Source organism: Bos taurus, chromosome 4 (assembly GCF_002263795.3).
Source record: "Bos taurus isolate L1 Dominette 01449 registration number 42190680 breed Hereford chromosome 4, ARS-UCD2.0, whole genome shotgun sequence".
In the NCBI taxonomy this organism is placed as follows: Eukaryota; Metazoa; Chordata; class Mammalia; order Artiodactyla; family Bovidae; genus Bos; species Bos taurus.
The window spans coordinates 66654309-66678644 of record NC_037331.1 but is presented as its reverse complement, the minus strand read 5'-3'; the positions used below and the strand labels follow the sequence as shown (position 1 = coordinate 66678644).

The 24336-nt window shown below is 41.7% G+C and overlaps 1 protein-coding gene across 4 annotated transcripts in view; it reads left to right on the top strand.

Annotated features, from left to right (window-relative positions):
• The window catches only part of CHN2 (chimerin 2), a 337298-nt gene that overhangs the window by 292272 nt on the left and 20690 nt on the right, over positions 1-24336 (top strand). For 3 of the 4 annotated variants that reach the window (XM_005205489.3, XM_059885477.1, XM_024990557.2), the window contains 2 exons: positions 4111-4188; positions 22175-22259. In XM_005205489.3, coding sequence (XP_005205546.1) covers positions 4111-4188; positions 22175-22259 — 163 coding nt within the window. 4 annotated transcript variants of the gene reach the window in all.

Below are 24336 nucleotides of genomic sequence, written 5' to 3'. Positions count from 1 at the left end.
TTATTAATCTAACCCCTGTATTCTCAACTGGGGGCAGTTTTTTCTCAGAGGAGGAATGTGGCAGTCTGGAGACATTTGTGATATCACAGTTGTGGGGTGCGACTGGCATCTAGTGGGTAGCGCCAGGGATGCTGCTAAGCATTGTACAATGCACAGGACAGCCCCGACAACAAAGAATTATCCAACCCCAAATTTCAGTGATTCCCAGGTTGACAATAGGGACTGAACCCCTGTCCCCTGCATTGGAAGTGCAGCGTCTTGACCGCCAGGGAAGCCGAACAATCCCTGATTTAAACAGAGATTGTAGGCACATGCACTTTCTTTTATGTATATATAAATGAAAATAGGTCAGATAGAAATTTCTGTCAGAAAAAGACGGCCAGCCTGTCTCTGTGTATTAGAGAACATGTGTTAGACTTTGTAGGGATATAGAAGAGACCCAGCCGTGGTCCTGGAGGAGCTTGGATAAGAACTCTGTGCAGCGGGGCTGTTTAAGAGGCAAGTTTTTACCAAGTGACTTTTGTAAGCATTTTCCTTTAATATGAGGGTGACCTGGGGTCATCCACACTTCTCAGAATAATGTTTGCTCAAATGCCAACCTTAACGGTTCCCTATAAAGATGCATCTTAAGTGGACAGTGTCTGTTTACATGCCTGAAGGTATCTTGTGTTTGGGTAAATTCTATTGAACAAATATCTGAAAAAGAAATCCCGGTCACAAATAGAAATAAAAAGTACTTGATAAGAGTAAAAGCACAGACATGAGAAAAATGTTAAAGCTTGTATTCAACCATTCACACACCAAAGGGTAAAGGAGACCCCTTTTGCCCACTTTCCATTTAAAGAGTTATTTTATTCAGATTCTAAAGCCATGTCGCCATATGATTAATTTAATTCGGATCACAGAATATGTGCTCACACAGAATGACTTGCTGTCAAAAGCTCTGTCTTGATTTGCTAGCTGGGAAGTTTAGAGAAGGGACCCTTATTCTTCCTCTCTGGCTTTTTGCCTTTAGGCTAAGGACTAGAAGACTGTTAAAGGCATGCCAGACCTTCACTCAATCTCTGTGTGTGCCAGATGTCCTCTAGGATTGGGCAACAGGAAGGAGGGCTAAGGAATCTGGTGGAGACCATCAGGAGGGCAGACCCCTGGGGGTTTACACCCTTGGAAGCTAAAGCATGGTGATGGATGGGGCAAGAGACCCACTCCATGCAGCCACTTTTGCACACCTTCCTCCATTATTCTGGTTTCCTACATGTATAGGTGCTTTCTGACAACTTATTTAATGCCTGCTAAAAGAGTCTCTTGAGAGTCCCTTGGACTGCAAGGAGATCCAACCAGTCCATTCTGAAGGAGATCAGCTCTGGGATTTCTTTGGAAGGAATGATGCTAAAGCTGAAACTCCAATACTTTGGCCACTTCATGCAAAGAGTTGACTCATTGGAAAAGACTCTGATGCTGGGAGGGATTGGGGGCAGGAGGAAAAGGGGATGACAGAGGATGAGATGGCTGGATGGCATCACCGACTCAATGGACGTGAGTCTGAGTGAACTCCGGGAGTTGGTGATGGACAGGGAGGCCTGGCGTGCTGTGATTCATGGGGTCGCAAAGAGTCAGACACGACTGAGTGACTCAACCAAACTGAACTGAAAGGAATCTTATTAGACACTCTTGTAGGAGGAAAAAAAGTGAACCAGACATAAAATGTATCACAGTGGATTCTCAATATGGAAGACTATAAGACCTGTTATAAGTCACTCTAAGAGAGAAAGTGATTAAGTGCAATAAGAAAAATGTGAGAAAAATACTATGGATTCTAAAGCAGTGTTTGCCTCCAATGGGGAGTTTGGAGAAGTCTTTTTGGAGAGGGAGGAATTTGAGGTAGAATGTGAAGGTTGGTGGATACGTAGACATGGAAATGGTGCTAGAAAATGCTAAAAGACAGAGCAAGCTACCAAGGTGGCAAGTTGAGTATGTCAGAGAAGAAATTTTGTAGGATTTGTGGTGGGGAGTATAGGAAAATAGATAAGATGGATAGGTTGAGATGAGCTCATGTAAAACCCACAATATAAGGATTCAGTCAAGCCAGGGGGAATCACTGACATTTCTGAGTATAGGAAAATAGATAAGATGGATAGGTTGAGATGAGCTCATGTAAAACCCACAATATAAGGATTCAGTCAAGCCAGGGGGAATCACTGACATTTCTGAGCAAAGGTGGAGTGGACTAAGAAGACTGTTGGGTAGCTGTGTGTAAGGTAGACTGGAGAGAGATCTAGGCTCTGAGTTATTGTGGGACAAGAATGGTAAGGAGGGCGCAGACGACCAATATTTCAGATAAAGCATTTGGCAAGACTCAGTGGATGACGCAGCACTGCACTGCCTACTTAGGTGCTAGGGTATGGGCTGCAGAACACAGAACACCCAGAACAGGTGCTGGGTGCAGATGTTTTGGGTTTCTAGTCCTGGCTCTGCTGCCTAAACTAGTTACATGTCCTTGAAATATCTCTTAATCTCCTCATCCACAAAATGTATATTTTGCATATACATGAGCTGCAGATTAACTGAGTCAGTGCACTTAACACATTGTGAATCTTGTCTGGCTTAACAAGTTAATGTGTCCAAAAGCCCAATATAAAAATTGATTGTTATTATTATCAGAAGTTAAAAGGAGGTGAAATGAGAGGCAGGACATCTGAACCAAGTTGGAATTTAATTGCCAGGAATAAAGAATTACACAAGGAAAAGATTGGTGTTTTGTTACTCTCCCCGCGGCTCCTTGGAAGGGCTGGAACGTGGGGCCACGTAGAGGATGGGATGAAATTCACGGACAGTCCCATCTGCATCATGGTCCAGCCATCCATGTTCTTGCTTTCCAGTCCCAAAAGCATTGATTTTATTGTCTGGCATTAGCTGCATTAAACTTTGCCAACAGATTAGGAGTACTCATTAAGAGATAATGATTTCCTCACTTCTATTAATGCAGAGACCTGGAACTAGAAAACCAGGGTCCCGAGAGAGACCATCAAACAGATGATGCTTTTACGAGCCAGGAGGGCATTAGCTTGGATACTAAAAGAATTAACATTGAAAATGTTTTATTTAAAAGAAAAAAAAGTATGATGTTTTAGTTAAGGAATACTGCCTTCTTTGTATGGGAGGGGTTGTTTGTGGTGGGTGGGGGAGTCCATGGGGGTATTCTGAGGCAAGACATCCTCTCTCTTATTTTAAACTTGTAACTGTAGATCCCAGAGCTGAAACGCTATATACAGTTCTTGTATGCCCCATTCAGTGGTCAGACTGTTCTAATTTAATGTAAGCATAAGAATAAAAATAAAGCTTTCAAGTGCTGGGACAGATTTTTTTTTTTTTTTAAGAGACGCAGGCTTTATCCCCTATATGATTAAACAGTCATTAGGGTTTAAAGGTTTAATCTGCTGGAATTCAGCCCAGAATGGGGTTCAGAGCCCCAGAATAATTGGATACAGCCTCAGGCTTTGAAGATCAGAGTTGGTTGGTTGGGTGTGTGAGTGTGTGTGTGTGTGTGTGAAATATGCTAGCAAGTATTTGAGGTCTCTCCTTTGCAATGCGCTGTGGCAGGAGGAATAAAGCTGCCAGCCCCTGCCTCCTCCATTGATTCCTCAGGGGCTGACTGGATACAGCTTCTGGGGGGTGCTGCGCTCATGAATGTGTGCTATTGTTCCAGGCACACGTTGGCCTTAAGAAATAACGCAGAACAAAACAGGCCTGTCCTTATTCAGATGCAGAGCCCTCTCCATCACTCAAACAGGCCCTTCCAGGTCACATGCCCCAGGCCTCTGCAGACAGAACGCAGCTGCCTCGAATCTGCTGCCTAACATTAGCCGCAGTTCAAAAAATCTGATGGCGCTGCACTGCCCAGGCTCCGCAGAGGAAACCAGAAAGATCTGGGGTCCAGTCACTATGTTCTCCGAGGAACTGTGGCTGGAGAATGAGAAGAAGTGTGCTGTGGTTCGGAAGCCTAAGCCAGGCAGAAAACGCCAGGAGCTGCTGGCCGTGGCCTTGGGGGTGAAGGTGGGAATCAAAGGCGCTTTTCTCTGGCCCCCTCTCAAACTCTTTGCCTGTCCACAGATCTCCTCCCTGGTCCGAAGGGCCGCCCTCACACACAACGACAACCACTTCAACTATGAGAAGACACACAACTTTAAGGTAAGCGAACCTCTGCATCCTTTCTTCTGTTATAAAAGGGCAGGTGGAGAGCTCCAGGCCATGGTTTCTGTCTGGGCTTTGGTAAAGTCACGAGACGGCAGATTTTCTGCTTTCCACATTGAGTTACTTGCTCTGAATCAAATCAAACGGGAGGTTTCAGAAAGCAGTTTGCTTGATGCTAATGCTCAGAAGCACCTCTATGTATGTTAACTGAGTTCTAATGAATTCGGCCCATTTCCTCTCCACATTCCCATGTCCAGTGAAAGAAAAACAGAGCATGCCCAATCTTTGGCATTTAGAGGTCATCTGGTGAATATCAAGCGGTACTTTTCCACTCGGAGTAGCAGTAAAGAATATTGTTATCTGTGAGCAAGTGGAAACAGTTGCCCGTTTCACATTTTGTGTTTTGTCTTTTGTTTTCAGGGATGCTAACTCTTTGGGTTTATGTGTAGACAGCTGTGAAAGCAAATGATGACGGGAGATACCATCCAGTAGCTTTTGTTTGTGCTCGAGGTGCAGGGGGCGCCCTGGCAGCCTTGCCAAGCTCCTTCTGGTCCCAGCCTTGGTCTTGCTCACCAGACCAAACAAAAAGATAGGAAGACCTGGCGGGGGGTTAAGTGGATTTTCCCATGTGTATTTATAAACTGGAAATACCACTATCTTCATTTCAGACTAGCACTTGGAGAAACGGCCTGCCGTCAGAAAATTATGGCCTGTTTCCTTTGCCCTGATGTGTTTTCCAAGAAGGGCTGGGAGGAGGTTCTGATGCCAAATTGCCTGGTTTGAGATGCCCCTGAGTGCAGGAGAGACAGGACAGAGTTAGAGGTTTTACACCAGCACAGGGGCTGACCGTGTGGAATTTGGAGAGAATGGAGATGAAGGATCTAGGAAGAAGACACAGGAGCAGCTAAATGTAAATTGTATTCTTTTTTTAAAATTCTTTTTCCTTTAGGGTCAGTAGCCCAAGAAACTTTTGGAACTGGGGAACCATTTGTCAGAAGTGACCAGGAAAACCTAGTTCATTCTGTTGCTTTCCTATCCTTCGTACAGACAGATGTGTGTCTATTAAATATACATTTGTGTTCGTTTGGTCTGTTTGCTCTGCTTCTGTTTTTAGAAAGCAAGGAGCTCAGACATTTGCATGCTATAATTGAACTGAGGCATGGAGTTATCCAGCCCTCCGTATTTAGCATGAGAGTGAAGAATTGCATTAGATAGGTCCTTATCCATGACAAGGCTCTTGTTATTTCTCCCACCATTGAGTAGTGACAATTATAATTTGGGGCATCACTGAATAGTAACAGGTCTAATTTATGTTTTTTTCTTTTTCCGCTTTCCTATCTTTACCCTAATTAATTCTTTTTTAATTTTAAGAAAGTATTTTTCTGACTTCTGGCAGAAATTCCTGATCCTTTGCCTCCTGTATTTGTACTACCATGAATGGGAGGATGGATCTTGGACTTGCCTTTTTTTTTTTCCTCCCTCTTGAAAATTCTGATTCTTTTGGCTCTAAGATCCAGCTGGACTTTTGCCCTATTGCAATGTATGTTTGCCTGGAATAGCTTTCCTCTATAGATACTGTGTCTGAGTTTGTGTGAAGAACACACAAGTGTATTTAGTTGATTGGTACTTCATAATTAATTTCAGTCTTTTTTTCATCTTAGATCTCTGCATGGGACATAAAAACATTTAAACCAAAAGGATAGTTGAACCTTATCTTCTCAAGTAGTTCTGTTGCTAACATGATCTATGTTAATTATTACTGAAAAACACTAACAGCTTTTTAAATGTTTGTTTAAAAAGTCTGTATCTATTGACAGTATGTTTTCTAACTTACTGCTATTGAGAGAAAAGAAAGCAGAGAACAGATGAGTTGTCAGAGGGGAATGCAAGCCAGACAGGACCGTTTCTCTTCCGTGTTTTAAATAGACATCTTTGAGACATAGCAGACCCTTGAGTGCTGTGTCAGTTGATTGTGGCTTTCAATGGTACTGCTCGTGCCACTGTCCTTAAGAATGAGAGGCTGGGGCAGGAGGGGGTGGCTCCCTCTGTCACTCCTGGCCCCTTTTATCCTCATTCAGCCCTCTCCTCACCCCCCACCCCTACCCACAACCAACTTTAAGTGGGAACTCTGCATGGTCTTTAGAAGAACATTCTAAAAGCAGGTCCCTGCTATAAATAGAGCAGTAAGGTTTTAGTAACATGACCTAACCAAAGAAGAAAGTGCTTATCAAAGGCCCCTGACATCTGCCTGGAATCTGTTCTATATCTTAATTTTGCAGTGAGTTTTTATTTATATTCATTTCTAGTAGGCTTTGTTCTGAAACTGTCTTGATTTGTAAGTTGGGTTATTATTTGAGGATATTATGTGTCTGGCATAAAGTAAATGTTTAAAAAGAACAAGTAATCACATTCTCATCCTTATCAACAAATAAGCTTTGCTAGGCCCTGTCTGCACTCTCATCGAGAGGCCTCCTACCAAAGACTTGAATCTGCCAGCAGATCTTGATGCCTCACTTCAGAGCAAGATTTTTTTTGCCCCCATCAGGACTATTCCCTGAATGAAAAGCCCTTTCCTCACTCTCCCCAGGAGCTTCATCACAAGCAATGAATAGATAACCTATAATGAAAAAAATCACTTTGCCATACACCTGAAACTAAGACATCTTTGTAAATCAACTGTACTTCAAATTTTAAAAAACAATGCAATAATTGCAATTTTTTTGTATTTTGGCCTTGCTATGTAGCATCTTAGTTCCCCCATCAGGGATTTAACCCATCCCCCCTGCATTGGCAGCATGGAGTCTTCACCACTGTACCACCAGGGAAGTCTCAATAATAACAATTTTTAAAAACAGCAATGGCTAGAAACTCCTGACTTGGTTGAGGTCGGAACCCCTCCCACTCCCTTCTTTGAGAAGGCTCCCATCAGTGCTCCTGAGGGCATATCTACTGCCCTTGATTTCCAAACAAAGCGTGTCTGGGAAAAACTGAAAATCTGCTCTGGAAACAAAAGCTTTTGGAAGCTAATTAAGTTGCTCCTCATTTCATGCAATAATTATATACTTTACAACATGTATACAAATACGCTTGTTGCTGGTTTAAATGTCAAATTCTCGGGATTACTTATACATATTAGAAACTAAGAGTATTTGTTGGAGGAATGATGAAATTAATAGGCTTCTCTCTACAATGAAAGCTGTCTGATAAACAGAGAAAGCATTCTGTTATTTAACATGTTTTATGTCTGCATCCCTGTTTATCTACTGGACTGAAAGAGGCACTCTCTAGTAGGTAGAATAGCTCTGTTTTAGAGGGTCTGCCCTAAGAACACCTTGTGGCTGAGCTCTGAAACCTTCAAGAACCCCTCAACCCTGTCAGCCTGGATAACTCTTTCTTTCCCCACCTAATGCAATGATGAGGTAGCTGTGGCCAGCTTGGTGCCACTGGCCACAACATGTTCTTTGGCAAGTAGCTTAATTCTCTGAGCTTCAGTTTCCTCATTTGTAAAATGGGAGTGCCGTAAGGTTTAAGATGCCTGAAACAGGGCACTCAAAGCTGGTGCCCTGGGACAACCCTGAGGGATGGGATGGGAAGGGAACTGGGAAGGGTGTTCAGGATGGGGACACATGTACACCTATGGCTGATTCATGTCAATGTATGGCTAAAACCATCACAATATTGTAAAGTAATTAGCCTCCAATTAAAATAAATAAATAAATAAGAATACTTGTAAATCACTGAAGGTCATTGGTACCCAGTAAGCTTGCCTTCTATTATTATTTTATTGTTCATCTTTTTGTGTCTCTCATCTTCCTTGCATTTTCGGTGTGTAGTTGGCTCTGTATTTCTTATTTTCTACCTTCACTTCTTCTTGTCCCTCTTACTTTTTTTTTTTTACCATCTCTTTCTTCTTCCCTGGTCAACAAGATGTAATTAAAAACTGAAAGAGCAGTGCAAAGACATGAATCAGAACTTCGGAGTCAGAAATGAGCCAGGGGTGAACAGGGTGCAGGAAAGAGAGGATTCAGGAGACAGAAGTGCTTGCTGCACATCTGGAGAGTCAGCTGGGGTGGGTTGGATGATCACAGACTGCCAATCCATGGTCCCTTTTTCCACTCAGCTGGCTCGTGCTCTCAGCCTCCCAAGGCTGCATGTGTGTGCACATCACTCACTCCTTCTGAAAGCTCTCTCTACCTAGGCCACTTGAGGGACATGTTTTCTCCCTATATGGAATATGGAGGGAGAGCAGAAGTCCAAAAAGTTCTAAACATTGGAGAGCAGACCACCCCACCCCAACCTCACCTGGTTGCCCACCCCTCCCCCAGTCCTGCCCGTCCATCTGCCCTTCATTCCCTTCTGTCCCCTGTCCATCCCTTTCCTAGCCCTCTGCCAACTTTACTTTCATCCCTATCACTGAACACCAGCTGACATAGTACACATGTATTGATGTGTTTTCCCCTTATCAGAGAGAAACCCCTTCCTGGGTGGGGGCAAAGGGGTGGAGACAGATTTTGTCTGTTTTACTTTCTGTAGAAACCCCAGTGTCTTGATCAGGGCCTGGCCCAGAGTGGGCTGTCAGTGAATATGTGGAGAGCATGTGTAGCAGGCATCTCCCCACCCTGTTCGCCTAAGCGTGCACTTTCCTTCCTCACTTCCTGCCCCAGAGTTTGCTTTCACTTAGGGCTCATGTTAGTTGTGTTCCAGTCCTTTCAGGTGGTGGGCAGCAGTCGATGCCAGGGTCACCACCTGTGCCGGGGAGCCAGAGGCCGGATCCAGGCATGTCAGGCCAGCTCCTCATGTGGTCAGAGGACCTGGCCGTGCCACCTACCCAGGATCTTGCACACGTGCCCAGGTTTATTCTTGCTGTCCCAGCTTCCTGTGTGGTGCCTCTCAAAAGTGGCCTTGTCTGGATTTAAGTTAAACAGTTGCCCGCCTTACCCTTTTCTGTCCCCACAGACGAGGCTGCAGGCTGCACCAGCAGCATCCTATGCCCATGGTACACTGTGCGTATATGCGTGCTCAAGCAGCACACACCTTCTAAACACACCTCCCACTCCTAAGACCCTGGGCGCCAGGACGAGGTCAGGAGGCTGAGAGTGTGTCCTGGTGCCACGGCTGGGACACCCGTCTAGTATGTGGCAGCATCACCGCCTCCCTGTTTGGGTTTTGTGGCTCCTTGATGGTTTCTCTCTCTGTCCTCAGTTTCCACATTTTCATCAGTGGAGTGATCATTTGCTTTGGAACTAGTCACTTCTGCTTTCCGTATGCAAGCCCCACTTTTCCTCATCCTTGCTGACTCCATAAAATGTGCCAGCCCTCTCGCCCCAGTATTTTGCCTGCACTGTGTTCTCTTGGGTGTGCGGCGGCCCATCGACAGTCCTGGTCCCGCTTCTGTTGGATTTTGCACCTGCACTTTGTCACAGGCAGACAGTGGCTTCAGAAACAGTTGTGAGTTTTGTTTCTTTTGTTTTATAATCAGAAAAGGCTGTTTTGGCAGAAACAAGTCTGGAAGGAACAATTCAAAGGGAAGGCAAGCTTCATCACCTTGAATGTAAAACAAGGAACTCAACATGAGACTTAATAAATAGGCTTGGAAATACTAGACTTTATGAAGAAAATATGGCTTCTCCAAGAGAGCTATGAAGCTACATCATTTTAATCTACTTCCTAGGGCTTCCCTGATAGCTCAGTTGGTAAAGAATTCGCCTGCAATGCAGGAGACCCTCGGTTCAATTCCTGGGTTGGGAAGATCCCCTGGAGAAGGGAAAGGCTACCTGCTCCAGTATTCTGGCCTGGAGAATTCCATGGACTGTGTAGTCCATGGGGTCACAAAGAGTCGACATGACTGAGCAACTTTTACTTTCAATCTATTTCCTACAACTGTCTGGCCGTTATAATTTTTAGAACCCCTGGATACCATCTTAAGTGAAATAGGCAAGTCTCACAGAGCCCCCAGGGACTGTTTAGAACTAGGCAAGGAGGAAGCAGGAACTAGGGGTATACCTGGGCTCAGTGTCTCTGCCCCCTCCTTCCCTCTCTTCCTTCCTTTCTCTCCTTCTCCCTTCCCATCCCTTCATTGCTTTCTACTCTGGATATCAGCTTCATTATTCTCTCCCTGCACAAAAACATCTTAGTCTATATGGTCTGCACAGTATGGCTGATGATAACTCTCTGGTTTATGTATTACAAAGACCAACCACAAAATCCCAATTCTAAATTTCCATGGAGAAAGAATCAGACTCGCCTGACTTGGACCAAGTGTCTGCTTTGCTCAGGTAACTTTGGCCATGGAGGTCAAACCCCCCACCCCCATGTAAATACATGAATGGGGCTATAGGATGTCTGGAGGATGGGTGGTATCCAGGTTATATGTGAAAGAAAGGAACCCTTCCAGGTAGAGGCCTGGAGACGTCAGCCGTAATCCTTTCCTCCTTGTTTTGAAGAATTCCACTTCAAGTTTCGTAACAAAGTCCAACTCTTTCCATTGGGTTCTGCTTGAAGGAAGTCACGAAGCTGTCCTGAGCCTCGATGTTGTTATTTAATATTATTATCTGACAGCCTAGGTGCTCTGCAGCACGTTAGCCTTGTCACCTATATTTTTGGTTCCATCTTTTGTGAAGTATACCCATTGCTGTTGTGCCATTTTGGAGCTAATAATAGGACTAGCCTTCAGCGAACCTGCAAAGTAAATGAGGTTTGTGTCTGGCAAACTCTCCACCCTTTACCCCTGGATGAGTTCTTGCCTGCCTCCTGTTGTTCCTGTCTGCCGAGTCACTTCATGGAACCACCCTGTTAAGACCTACCAGCCTTAGTTTCTAGATCTTAGCTTCTGCTTCCCCAGTTCATCGCCAGGCTTTGCATTCTACAAATAGGCTACACATTATGATTCATTTGCAATAGCACCTGTCAAACCAACCTGGTAGGTTGCATGGAAACCCTTTCTTCTGTGAGTCACCAAGATTTACTGTTACTTTACAGGTAGTAGATGCTTGGTTTTAAAAGGGCTTGTTCTTGAAAATGACAGCTTATTTAATCTAGTAATCTGTTTTTATTTTTTTTTTTTTTAAGTATATATTTTATTTTGAAGTCTTTATTGAATTTTTGTTACAATATTACTTCTGATTTATGTTTTTGATTTTTGGCTATGAGGCATGTGGTATTGAACCTGCACCCCTTGCATTGGAAGGTGAAGTCCTAACCACTGGACCACCAGGAAACTGCCAGTAGTCATGTTTTAAATAGTCCTGTTGAGACCAGCAGCATAATGCCTTTTCCCAATGCAATTTCATTCATGGGATTTTGACCAAGTTGAGGAAAAAGTTTTTGGACAAGGTTCTCACATAGGTGAGTGCTCTCTCTGACTGGCAGAGTCTCACTTAAACCTTATCTTATCCCTCCTTGACATGATTTTATGTAAATATTGGGATACTATCATTGTAAATCCTTTATAAACCAGCAGAGCCTGCTGCAAAGAAAATAGTCTTTGACAGCAAACCCAACAGAGACTCCTTGCTTAGGCCCCACACCAGGGAAGTGGCTTGGCCAAGATGTTCTACTATTTTAAATTATTTATTAACAAGTCTGGCCCATATAAAATGCTTGGTTGTTATTAATTTTACATTGAGTTTGTTTTATGCCAAGAATGTATCATTCAAAGAGACTATTCTAAATGACTAAATGTTCTAAGAAGAGGTGACTATTTAGACACTTTTTTTTTAATTCAGCAAATATAGACTGAAGGCCAAGTATGTGCCAGGCACTGCCAGGTATCAGAAAGATGGTGGTGATGTAAGAATGTGAGCTCTTTCTTTGCTAGGTGGTTCTCAAACAAGGCAGTGGTGCTCCCAGGGGACATCTGGCAGTGTCTGGAGACATTTCTCATTCTTATGACTGGAGTCTAGCAGAAGCCAGAGATGCTGCTAAACATCCTACAAGGGCCAGGACAGTCCCCACCACAAAGGGTTATTGGCCCCAATGTCAGCAGTGCCAAGACTGAAAAAAACTTGCAATCGACAATGGGGGACCTGGTAGGCTTTGAGCAGAAAAGTGTCAAAGGATGTGGGTGCAGATGTCTTCATCAACCCGAGAGGAAGTCAGCAGGCACAAGGATATCTCACCATATCAATGGGGAGACTCCCCAAAAGCTTTGTGGCAACAATCAATGTTTTAGAATTGAAAATCCTGTTTTAAATGTATTAGAACAGCTGCTGAATGGGTGCATCTGGGGGCTCAGTGGTGGAGAAACCCAGCTGTCCCCCTGCCTCTGCTCAGCTAGCCTTGCAGGAAAACCCAGAGTCTTCGGTCACAGCCCCAGTGATTCCCCTTGGCTATTTTCCTGCATCTGAAAAGGTTCACTTCAAGGCCAGTATTTCATCTGATAGTGCAAGAGGGAAAAGTCCAAAGTTTCACCTAATTTTTCATACAAGTTCAGTGTCACATGATGATGGGAAATGCAGTCGATTATAGGAAAAACCCTCGGCTGAGAGTGGGAGGCAAGTACTGCTGACCATCTGGGTGACCATGGACAAGCTGCCTGTCCTCCAGCCCCAGGGACTCTGGGGCAAAAGCTCAACTAGAAGAGCCCCAGGTCCACAGACTTGTAGCCGGAAGTGACTTTAGTCTCCCAGCCCCCTCTTCTGTGCATATAATGCAGTTAAGAAAAAACTGCCTTTGATCCATGAGTCCTTTTCAAATAAAAGTATAAGAATAAAGTTATAAGTAAGAAAAATGACAAACTGAGGTGACATGGTTTTAGTCTGTACCCACAACTCTCTATTAGGGTTCTTTTGTCCCCAAGAGCATATGTGGCACTATCTGGAGACATCTGTGGTTGGTCCCACTGAGGGGTTGCTACTGGCATCTGTTAGGTAAAGGCCAGGGATGCTGTTGACCACCCGACAGTACATGAAGACTTACCAGCTCCAAATGTCAGTAGAGCCAAGGTTGAGAGACCCTGATGTGTACTGATAAGGAAAAGCAAAATTTCTCAACCGTAGCACATCATGCATAGCCCTTTCTGTTTCTTACGGTCTAGATCTGGGCTGAGCTGGTTATACACTTGGGCGGTGTCTACACTGACCCATCAAAACAGACTTGTTATAAAATCACCAGGGAATCCTGTTTTCCAGATTCAGCAGATATGAGGCAAATAACATCCTGCTCATTGAGAAAGAGCCAAGTTGGGGGATACTCACTAAACGCCTGAGATTTTTCTTGACGACTCTCCTTGCTCTTGTTTTTACTGGGTGGTTATTCCTGGGCTATTTGTCAAACAGACCTTATCTCCTATAATATCATCTTTTTCTGTTTGGTGTGGTTTTTGAATTCCAGGCAGACCAGGCCTAGTATAATAGTCTTGGACAGACATTCTTCCTGTCTGGGGTATTTTCTTCCTGTCTAGGGTATTTTAGTTACTGCTCTAAAGTTTGCAAAATATTCTTTTTTTTCTGAAAAGATATTCTTGAAAATCAATATCATTCAGAGAATGGAAAAATATGATCACTGACTTTTCAAGATATGGGACATTTCAATGGGAGAATAAAAATCATAATTCAATCCCAAATTAGAGGAGTCCAGAGCGTGTACTCTCAGCATTTACGTATAGCCTACTGTCTAGAGATTGTTCTTGTGAACCCAAAAGAAAACTGAACAATCTATCCGCCATGAAAATAAACAGCCCATCACAAAGAGGAAATTAGGCAGTGGGCCTAAAATAATGTTTAACTAACTTTACATTCCCTTCTGTCGCCATTTTGCCGATTTCTGGGGAATGTGTATTTGTGGGGACAATAAATAGAGCTATTTGCCATTCAGAAGTCCCTGCCTGCATTTGTTTGGCTGAAGAAATGGGACAGAAGGCAGTGGGGATACATCATTGATGGGAAAGGATGTTGTTGAATAATTATTTTTTAAACATGGCAAAAATTTTAGAAAATCTATGATTAGCGTGTCCTGGACTTCCTGAAGCATTCAATCAACTAGTTTCCATCTTGTCAATGGACTGTAAACACTATATAATAGCTACTCTCCCAATTCCTAAATATTGCATTTTTATTTTTACCCTAAGGTGTGTAGTTATTTCCTATGTGATTTCTTCAACTGCGGGAGGTGTTCCAGATAGGAATTTTTCACTCCCTTTTTTTTTCTTGCATGACCTACAAGAAAAGAATGCCTTTAAAAAGTCAAACTCACCTTCATCGGCCTTTAGTTGTGCTGTTCCCTCTTCTTGGAATGTTCTCCCCAAGAAGAACATCTGCCTCCCCAGTCAACATCATCAGTGTCCCATCAGCCCAGTCTCATGAATCCATTCCATTCTCCAAAATCCAATTCAAATATCATTTTCCCCAGCCTTTTCAGGAAGAATTTATTACTCTCGCACAGTGTACTACCACAAGATACTTATTTATGTTGCCTGATTATTCTTGTAGGTGAAATCCTTGGGTGCAGGAAGGTCTCTGTTCCTCTGATCTATTTTTACTTTGTATTTCTGAGAACTAGTACAGTACCAGGTTCAAAGTAGGCAATCAGCAGTTAAGTATCAAATAAATGAGTGAATAATGAGTGGGTGAATAGGTGGATGAACTGGGAAATAGTTCCTCTCTCTGACATCCTTCCCCTACTAATGTATAATGCCATTTCTGAGAAATACCAAGTCTCCATATATGTGTAATTTGGTTTCTGTCATTTCCTCTCTGTTCCACTGGTTTGTTTATACTGCATGATGCTGCATGGTCCTTTACTTTTTTTAACTATAGAAGTCTCAAAATATAGTTGAATATATTTTCTTACATTCTTTTACTTATACAAAATTATGATGGCTATTTCTCTCTGTTCTATTCTTCCATGTGGGTTGTAGGGTCATCTTGTCAATTTGGGGGAAAGCATTATGAAGACTTTGTTGAAACTTAATTGGATTTAAAGCTTCATTTGGAAAATAATTGATATATTTATAGTATTGAGCATTGTCATACATGAATATAGAATATCTCCTTACTTATGTTATTAATTTAATTATAATTATTTTAGATTATTCCTGATGCTGTGAATGGAGTCCTTTAATTTTTATGATTTAACAAAATGAGTAACTGCTGATATGTACTGATTTCTTGTTATTGCTCTTATATTAAGTGAACTTGATAGCTTTGTTCTTTCTTCCAATTACATATGGTGTATTTCTTTGTCTTGTTTTAGTACGCTGGCTAAAATTCAGCAGGATAATGCCCAAGATGAGCTTTTACAGCATACAGCCTTATCTTTCTGCTGACTCTTAAGGAAATTATTCTGATGTTTTATCTTTCAATATGATGTTTGTCATGTGCATATCATAGACATCTTTAATCAACCATTTTTAGAAGTTCCCTCTTTTCCTAGTATGCCAAGTGCTATTACTATGAACAGGTATTGAATTTTGTTAACTGTTGATATTCTAATTTTTAAAATGATTTTTTGTTTTCTCTCTCTTGTTATTCTTCTGAATTCTAATAATACGTCAACTACCTTAAATCTCTGAAATAAGCCTTCCCTTGGTCATGACATTTAAACATAATGCTACATTCAGTAGGATTTTTAAAGGATTTTTACATTTATGTTCATAATTGAATAGCTGTACAATTTTACTTTTATGTGTCATTCTTGTATGGTTTTTGAATCAAGATTAGCTTCATTAAGTGAACTGTGGAACTTTTTTTCTTTTCCTCTGTAATAGTCTATATTGGCTAGAAATTGTTTTTTTTAAAGTTGGTTAAATCTAACAAGATTATTTGGAATCAATGGCTTAGATTTAATTATTTAATAGGTATAAGTGAATTTAGGTTTTTTATATTATTTTGAGTCATTTTTGATAATTTATATTCTCTAATAAATTATCCATTTCACATAACTTTTAATTTTGTGGGTAGAAAGTTCTCAAGGTTTTGTTTTACATCATTACAGCATCGGCAATTATGTCCTCCCCTTTATTGTTTGTGCCTTTTATCTTGATCAACTCCCTAAGGTTTGGCTATTTTGTAAAACTTTTAAAAAATCGCCTTTTAGTTTTTTTAATCCTTTTGAAAATTTTTCGTTCTATTTCATTATATTCTACTGTAACCTGTTTTGTTTCTTTGTTTTACTGTTTGAATCTTCCATGCCATTTTTTTCAACCTGCTTTTAAGTCCTCTGAAATTAGTCATCTTGTTATTGTTTTTATGGAGAGGCTTGATTATATTGGCCCATGTTTCCCAGTTTTCTTGCTTACTGTGGCTTCTTGAATCCTGTCCTTTCCCACTAGGTTCAATGTGCTTCTTACAGAATAATATAATCCCTGGGTATATCTTTGAGTGAGGATCTGTGAGTGAAAACTCTTGGCATTTGTCTGAAAATATCTTTATTTCACCCTTGCTTTTGAATGGTAATTGGCTGTGTATAGAAGTTAGGTTGACAATACTTTTCTCTGAGGACTTTGATGAAATGACTCTGTAATTTACTTTTCTCTTTTTACTGAGGAGAATTCTGTTTTCATCCCAATTACTGTCCTTTCACAGGTAACCTGTTTTTGAGGATTTTGCTTATCTGTTTAGTGTTCTGCACTTCCACTCTCATCTGTATAGGTCTAAATTATTTTTTATTCATCAGCTTTGAGACTCAGGTTTTTTAACCTGAAGATTTTGTGTCTCTTAGGAATTCTGGAATGATCTCAACTGTTTCTCTTTTTGAATGTTGCTGATATAAATGCCCTTAATTCCATCATCTCTCAGCTTTTCAGGATCATCACTCTTTTGCTTCTTTCCTTTCTGCATCTCCAATCTCTTCTACCTATCATATCAATCTCACTGACAAATTAATATATCCAAATGTCTCCCAAAGTCAAGTGGGCCTTAGGAAGCATCACTATGAACAAAGCTAATGGAGATGATGGGATACCAGTTGAGCTATTTCAAATCCTAAAAGATGATGCTGTGAAAGTGCTGCACTCAATATGTTAGCAAATTTGGAAAACTCAGCAGTGGCCAACAGGACTGGAAAAGGTCAGTTTTCATTCCAATCCCAAACAAAGGCAATGCCAAAGAATGCTCAAACTACCACACGATTGCACGCATCTCACACACTAGTGAAGTAATGCTCAAAATTCTCCAAGCCAGGCTTCAACAGTACATGAACTGTGAACTTCCAGATGTTCAAGCTGGATTTAGAAAAGGCAGAGGAACCAGAGATCAAATTGCCTACATCTGTTGGATCATAGAAAAAGCAAGAGAGTTCCAGAAAAACATTTACTTCTGCTTTATTGACTATGCCAAAGCCTTTGACTGTGTGGATCACAATAAACTGTGGCAAATTCTTAAAGAGTTGGGAATACCAGACCACCTCACCTGCCTCCTGAGAAATCTGTATGCAAGTCAAGAAGCAACAGTTAGAACTGGACATGGAACAACAGACTGGTTCCAAATTGGGAAAGGAGTATGTCATGGCTGTATATTTGTTACCCTGCTTATTTAACTTATATGCAGAGTACATCATGAGAAATGCTGGACTGGATGAAGCACAAGCTGGAATCAAGATTGCTGGGGAAAATATCAATAACCTCAGATATGCAGATGACACCACACTTATGGCAGAAAGTGAAGAAGAACTAAACAGCCTCTTGATGAAAGTGAAAGAGGAGAGTGAAAATGTTGGCTTAAAACTCAACAGTCAGAAAACTAAGATCATGGCATCTGGTCCCATCACTTCATGGCAAATAGATGGGGAACAATGGAAACAGTGAGAAGCTTTATTTTGGGGTGCTCCAAAATCACTGCAGATGGTGACTTCAGCCATTAAATTAAAAGACACTTGCTCCTTGGAAGAAAAGTTATGACCAACCTAGACAGCATATTAAAAAGCAGAGACATTACTTTTCCAACAAAGGTCTCTGTAGTCAAAGCTATGGTTTTTCCTGTAGTCATGTATGGATGTGAGAGTTGGACTATAAAGAAAGCTGAGCACCAAAGAACAGATGCTTTTGAATTGTGGTGTTGGAGAAGACTCTTGAGAGTCCCTTGGACAGCAAGGAGGTCTAACCAGTATATCCTAAAGAAAATCAGTCCTGAATATTCATTGGAACGACTGATGCTGAAGCTGAAACTCAAATACTTTGGCGACCTGAGGTGAAGAACTGACTCTTTTGAAAAGACCCTGATGCTGGGAAAGATTGAAGGCAGAAGGTGAAAGAGACAACAAAGGATGAGATGGTTGGATGGCATCAGTGACTGAATGGACATGAGTTTGAGTAAGCTCAGGGAATTGGTGATGGACAGGGAAGCCTGTTGTGCTGCAGTCCATGGGATTGCAAAGAGTTGGACATGACTGAGTGACTGAACTGAACTGAAATGAATGTCTCCAGTCTTTTATTTTTAAAAAGTCCTCCCAGGGCCCATTCCTTACCTCCCTGGAGCTCTCTTGCTGCTCTGCTGGACATCACAGCCAAACTTCTTGATGAATTTGCCTCTACACTTCTCTCCTTCCATGCCTTCCAGTTATCCTCCCATGCTTCCCAGTTATCCTCCCAGTTCCCTCAAGAATGACTTCTGCCCTCAGTGATCCAGAGACTTCTTTTGTCAAGGTTGCCAGTGACTTCCATGTGTCTGAGTCACAGTTGAACCCCCAATTACTGGACCTCTTTCCTGCATTCAGCCTGGAATTGGCCACTCCTTCCCTAAAACACGGTTCACCTCTTGACTTCTAAACCACTTTACTCTCTTGGTTCTCTCCAAATGCTGATGCACCAAGGGCTTGGGATTGGGCTCTATTTTCTTCATTTTCTACTATCTCTAAGAGGTTTTATTTTCCCCATTCACACAATTCTACATACCATATATTTGTCAAGGATGGCCAAATGTAGACCTCCAGTTCCTCCTCGTGTGAGCTATTGCATTCGGTGTAAATTCCTGCTTAATTCTATCATTTGGAATCTCAGCAGCATTTAACCTTTCACTGGTCAAAACTGAAGTTTTTAATTTCTCCCAAAAGAATGTCTTCCATATCTCAGCAAGTGGCATCACTATCTGCCTGCTTTCTAAAATGAGAATCTAGGAGTCACTCTTGATTACCCTCTCCTTCAAAGACCCACATCTATTCTACAATCAAGTCCTTTAAATTCTAACTTCAAAACAGATCTCAAATCCATTCACTTCCCATCTCTACCTCCAACATCCTGGTCACAGCCTCTATCGTTTCTCATCTGAACACTACCATCTAGTTGCTGAATCGTTTCTACTATTAATACTCTCCCTTCCATTTTCAACACAGTGGTCAGAACATCTTTTTTAAAAAAGTCATCGTCCTACTTGAAGTCCTCCAGGAACTGCTGTTGTACTTGATCACAACCAAACCCACACTCATTAATCAAGCCTTCAAGGTTCCTACTCACAGCCTCATCCCAGGCCCTGTCCCCTGCACTCTGGTGTTCTGGCCACCCTTACCTTCTAACTCTTCAGTAACACCAAGCTTTTTTGCTCCTGTAGGGTCTCCATAGATTCCTTCTGCCAGAAATGCTCCCTTCAAAGCCCCCAGCAGACTGGCTTCTCTTCCTTCCAGCAATTTGAGGTCACCCTTTCAAAAGAGGACTTCCTGACTGTCTTGGATAACACAGAGGCCTTTCCTAAATCTCTCTAGTAGCAGCCTCATTTTTTCTTGTATAATCTTTTCCACACCTTTTTTTTCTTTTCTTTCTTTTTGAGATATATTATTTTACATATTATTTTATCAACCTTGCAATTTCAACAGTATATGAGCAATCAACTTTGTTGCCTTAATTAACCAGCAGGAGTCCCTCACCTCCAGGATCTAATGCCTGATGATCTGAGGTGAAGCTGACATAATAATAATAGAAATAAAGTGCACAATAAGTGTTACACACTTAAATCATCCTGGAACCATCCCCTGTGAGTCTGTGGAAACATTGTCTTCCACGAAACTGGTCCTGGGCCAAAAAGGACTGGTGCTTTAGAGCATCTCTACTAAAATATTAAGAAGCCTTTGATTGCTTAATTTGTAAACTGTTCCGCTTTCAGTAGGACACTTTCCTGAGGAATTCTTTTAGAACCACGTTTCATGTGAGTGGGCCTCTCGATGAATCGTGTGTTTTGGCTCCGAGAGAATGCAAGCGCTCCCTCAGATAGAGTCTCTGCATTCCAACAAGGGGTGCTTTGTCATATCTTGGTGTCATTTCCTTGCAGCACTATCCTCCATTTTAGTCAAAACAATTCTGAGAGGTTTTTCTTTTCCCCTATCATGTTTCAAAGCAGAAATAGTATAATGGGGAGAGTTTGCATGTGATAAACTGCAATACCAAAAAACTATTATAACATAGTTTTATTGCATAAAACCATGGTCAGAAGTTTCTCTTTTTGATTGGCTAATTGATCACTTTCTCTGCCCTGACAAATCTGTAAGTGCCATTAGGAGGGAACCAAGTCTGTTTTGTCAGTTTATATACAACCAATTACTAGCATATGTAAATAAATGAAGATCTCCAAGTGATGCTATTTTTTTCTGAAGTAGAGCTCTGATGAGCATCTTTGCAAATTGTGACTGTAGTGGTCATCTTGACTATATAGGCCCGTTCAGGCCTCCCAGTCTCTAAAAAAAAATAATAATAATATTGTCTGCATGTCTTTTATTTGTTAATAGAGGTTTAAAACTTTGAAAATCCTTATAGAAACCATACAGTCTCATGATATTTTAATTTTGTAAAAAATTCCAAACCTCTTCACATTGATATATGTGCCCCCAGATAGACTGCCTGTGATGGTTTCTGGCTCAACCACAGCTGCATTTGCTTTCAAGGCATCCCCTGACTCTGTTTCTTGATGCTTACTTGTGCCAGAGAACATATATTTTTGTTTTGTTCTGATTTTGTTTTAAATCATGACCTAATACATAGTCCTGTCACAGGAGGTTGTACATAAATAATTAGAAATAAGACCATCTTTACATCATGATTTTTTCAAAATATTTAACAACTGAGTTGGGCATCAACCAGTGAGACTGGCACTCTGGCCAATCAGAAGGAACTTTCAACTTACACACTCAGAAGCTACACGGGGTGGCCTTCATTTTCAGAGTCAACTCCCTCCTTTGTTTTGTTTTGCTCTAACCACGCCATGTGGCATGCGAGATCTTAGTTCCCTGACCAGGGATCGAACCTATGCCCCTTGCATTGCAAACACAGAGTCATAACCACTGAACCACCAGGGAAGTCTCCTCTACCTTTTTTTTTTAAAGACTTTTCTTGTTGTTGTTGTTCAATTGCTATGTGGTGTCTGACTCTGTGACCTCATGAACTGCAGCACACTAGGCTTCCCTGTCCTTCACTAACTCCTGGAGTTTGCTCAAACTCATGTCCATTGAGTCAGTGATGCCATCCAACCATCTTCTGGAAGTGAATTAAAGCCTTTGAAGCTTGTAATTATCCTATGCATGCATGCGTGCTAAATCGCTTCTGACTCTTTGCAACCCTCTGGACTGGACTGTAGCCTGCCAGGCTCCTCTGTCCGTGGAATTTTCCAGGCAAGAATACTGGAGTAGGTTGCCATTTCCTACTTCACTGGATAGGACAACTTTGGTCAAAAGGCCACAGTAACTGAGTCCTGCCTTCCAGAATTTGCTGAACTAAATGCAGGTTATAGCGACTGGCTCAGGCTATCTTCCGTTTATCCATGTAGTTCTTTTTTAGGGGTAGTGAGTGTCTCGTTCCTTTGCTGATGGCATGGCCCTGTAATTTTACCATTTCTCCACATTCCTTTTTGGCTCTAGCTTGGGGCATGAGGCTCAGTGGAGAATTTTCAGAAATCAAAGTGCATCTGTTTTCTCCAGCTCTGTTGCAACTCAACATCACTGGAAAGAAAAAGCCCAGCGAGGGATGCTTACTCCCACACAGGCATTTGTTTCTTGGTGTCATTCATGTCCAAGGCCACCTGCCTCCAAGTGACTGCATTTTCTGACACTTCTGCGTTTTGGCTTACAGGTCCACACATTCCGAGGCCCGCACTGGTGTGAGTACTGTGCCAACTTCATGTGGGGGCTCATTGCCCAAGGGGTCCGGTGCTCAGGTAGGCATGGAACTTCCTTTCTCCTTTTCCATTTACAGAAAGTGTCATCATGGTTTCATGGGGGTCTTCTTTTCAGAGCTTGGAAATAGGCTCAGATTAGCTCAAAAGTCTAGCTTTCTGGAAGACTCAAGTCATCTCTGTGCTTAATGGAGAAACTGTTTTAGGTGTTTGCTAGAATGAGAAGGAATATCTCACATTTATGCAAGAAAAGAAAAAAAGAATCCAAGCAAGTCTATTTTCTTAGGCATCTACCTGCCACCCAAAATAGGTAGTTGTCCTTAAAAGAAAAAGAAACTTGATTCCAGTGGAGTTGCATAGGTAGAAAAGTCACAGTCCTTTCCCATCCCTGCTTTACTACAAAAAGCGGGGCATAAAAATAATAAGTGAACAATTACTCCATACCAAGCCCTGAGCTAACACTTTCTATTCATCATATCATTTAGCCTTACCAACACACCTTGTGTGATCAGTCGTTCAGTCGTGTCCAGCTCTTTGCAACAAACCCCATGGACTTCAGCCCCAAACTTTGGGGGAGATGCAATTATTCTCCCCATTAAATAGATGAAGAAACTGAGCTTTATTGATAACTGTTCATTGCCCTTGGCCACACAGTAAGTGGTAGAACTTTGATTTGACTCCAGAGCCCAGGTCCAGTATTTTTCTGCCGTCAAATTAGCAGTGAAAATACACACGTTGATTGCATGTCACATATTTTCAAAGTACTTTGAAACCCTAGGTGTTTTTCCACTTAGAACTGGATGCATACACCCATTGCTAAGCGTGCACAACACATCTTGTTAAGATATACCTAACAACACAGAAAAGAATTGCCAAATTAATGTTTAACTGGGCTTCCTAATTCATCATGCCAGGCTTTTTCTGGCAAACACTTCTGGCTAGGAGCAAGAACAGCCTCCTGTGATATATTGATTGGGTTTCCACTGATAGCTTAACTGATTTGTTTCTTGCTAGAGTATGATTTTAAAGAAACAATTTGTGTGAAGCATTTAAAATAAAATAAGTGGGCTCCAAAATCACTGCAGATGGTGATTGCAGCCATGAAATTAAAAGACACTTACTCCTTGGAAGGTAAGTTATGACCAACCTAGATAGCATATTCAAAAGCAGAGACATTACTTTGCCAACAAAGGTCCATCTAGTCAAGGCTATGGTTTTTCCAGTGGTCATGTATGGATGTGAGAGTTGAACTGTGAAGAAAGCTGAGCACCGAAGAATTGATGCTTTTCAACTGTGGTGTTGGAGAAGACTCTTGAGAGTCTCTTGGACTGCAAGGAGATCCAACCAGTCCATTCTAAAGGAGATCAGCCCTGGGATTTCTTTGGAAGGGATGATGCTAAAGCTGAAACTCCAATACTTTGGCCACCTCATGCGAAGAGTTGACTTATTAGAAAAGACTCTGACGCTGGGAGGGTTTGGGGGCAGGAGGCGAAGGGGACGACAGAGGATGAAATGCCTGGATGGCGTCACCAACTCGATGGACATGAGTTTGGGTGAACTCTGGGAGTTGGTAATGGACAGGGAGGCCTGGCGTGCTGCAATTCATGGGGTCGCAAAGAGTCAGATGCGACTGAGCAACTGAACTGAACTGAATGACATTACATTAATATGATCTATTTCCCACACTTGAACTTACTTACAAAACAGAAACAGACTCACAGACATAGAAAACAAACTTATGGTTACCAGAGGGGAGAGGCGGGAGCAGAGGGATAAAGTAGGAATTTGGGAGTAACATTACACATTTCTATATATAAAATAAACAACAAGGGCCTACTGTATAGCACAGGGAACTCCACTCAGTATTCTGTAATAACCTCTATGAGAAAAGAATCTGGAAAAGATAAAGATATATATATATATATTCTGGAAAAAATATCTGAATCACTTTGCTATATACCTGAAACTAACACATTATAAATCAGCTATACTTCAATAAAAATTTTAAAAATTAAAATTAAAAAAGATGATGTATTTCCCCATGCTGCCCATTTTGGTTCACAAGATCATGGGACTTTAAATCCTTCCTCTGCCTGAAAAGGGCTATTTCGGCTTCTAT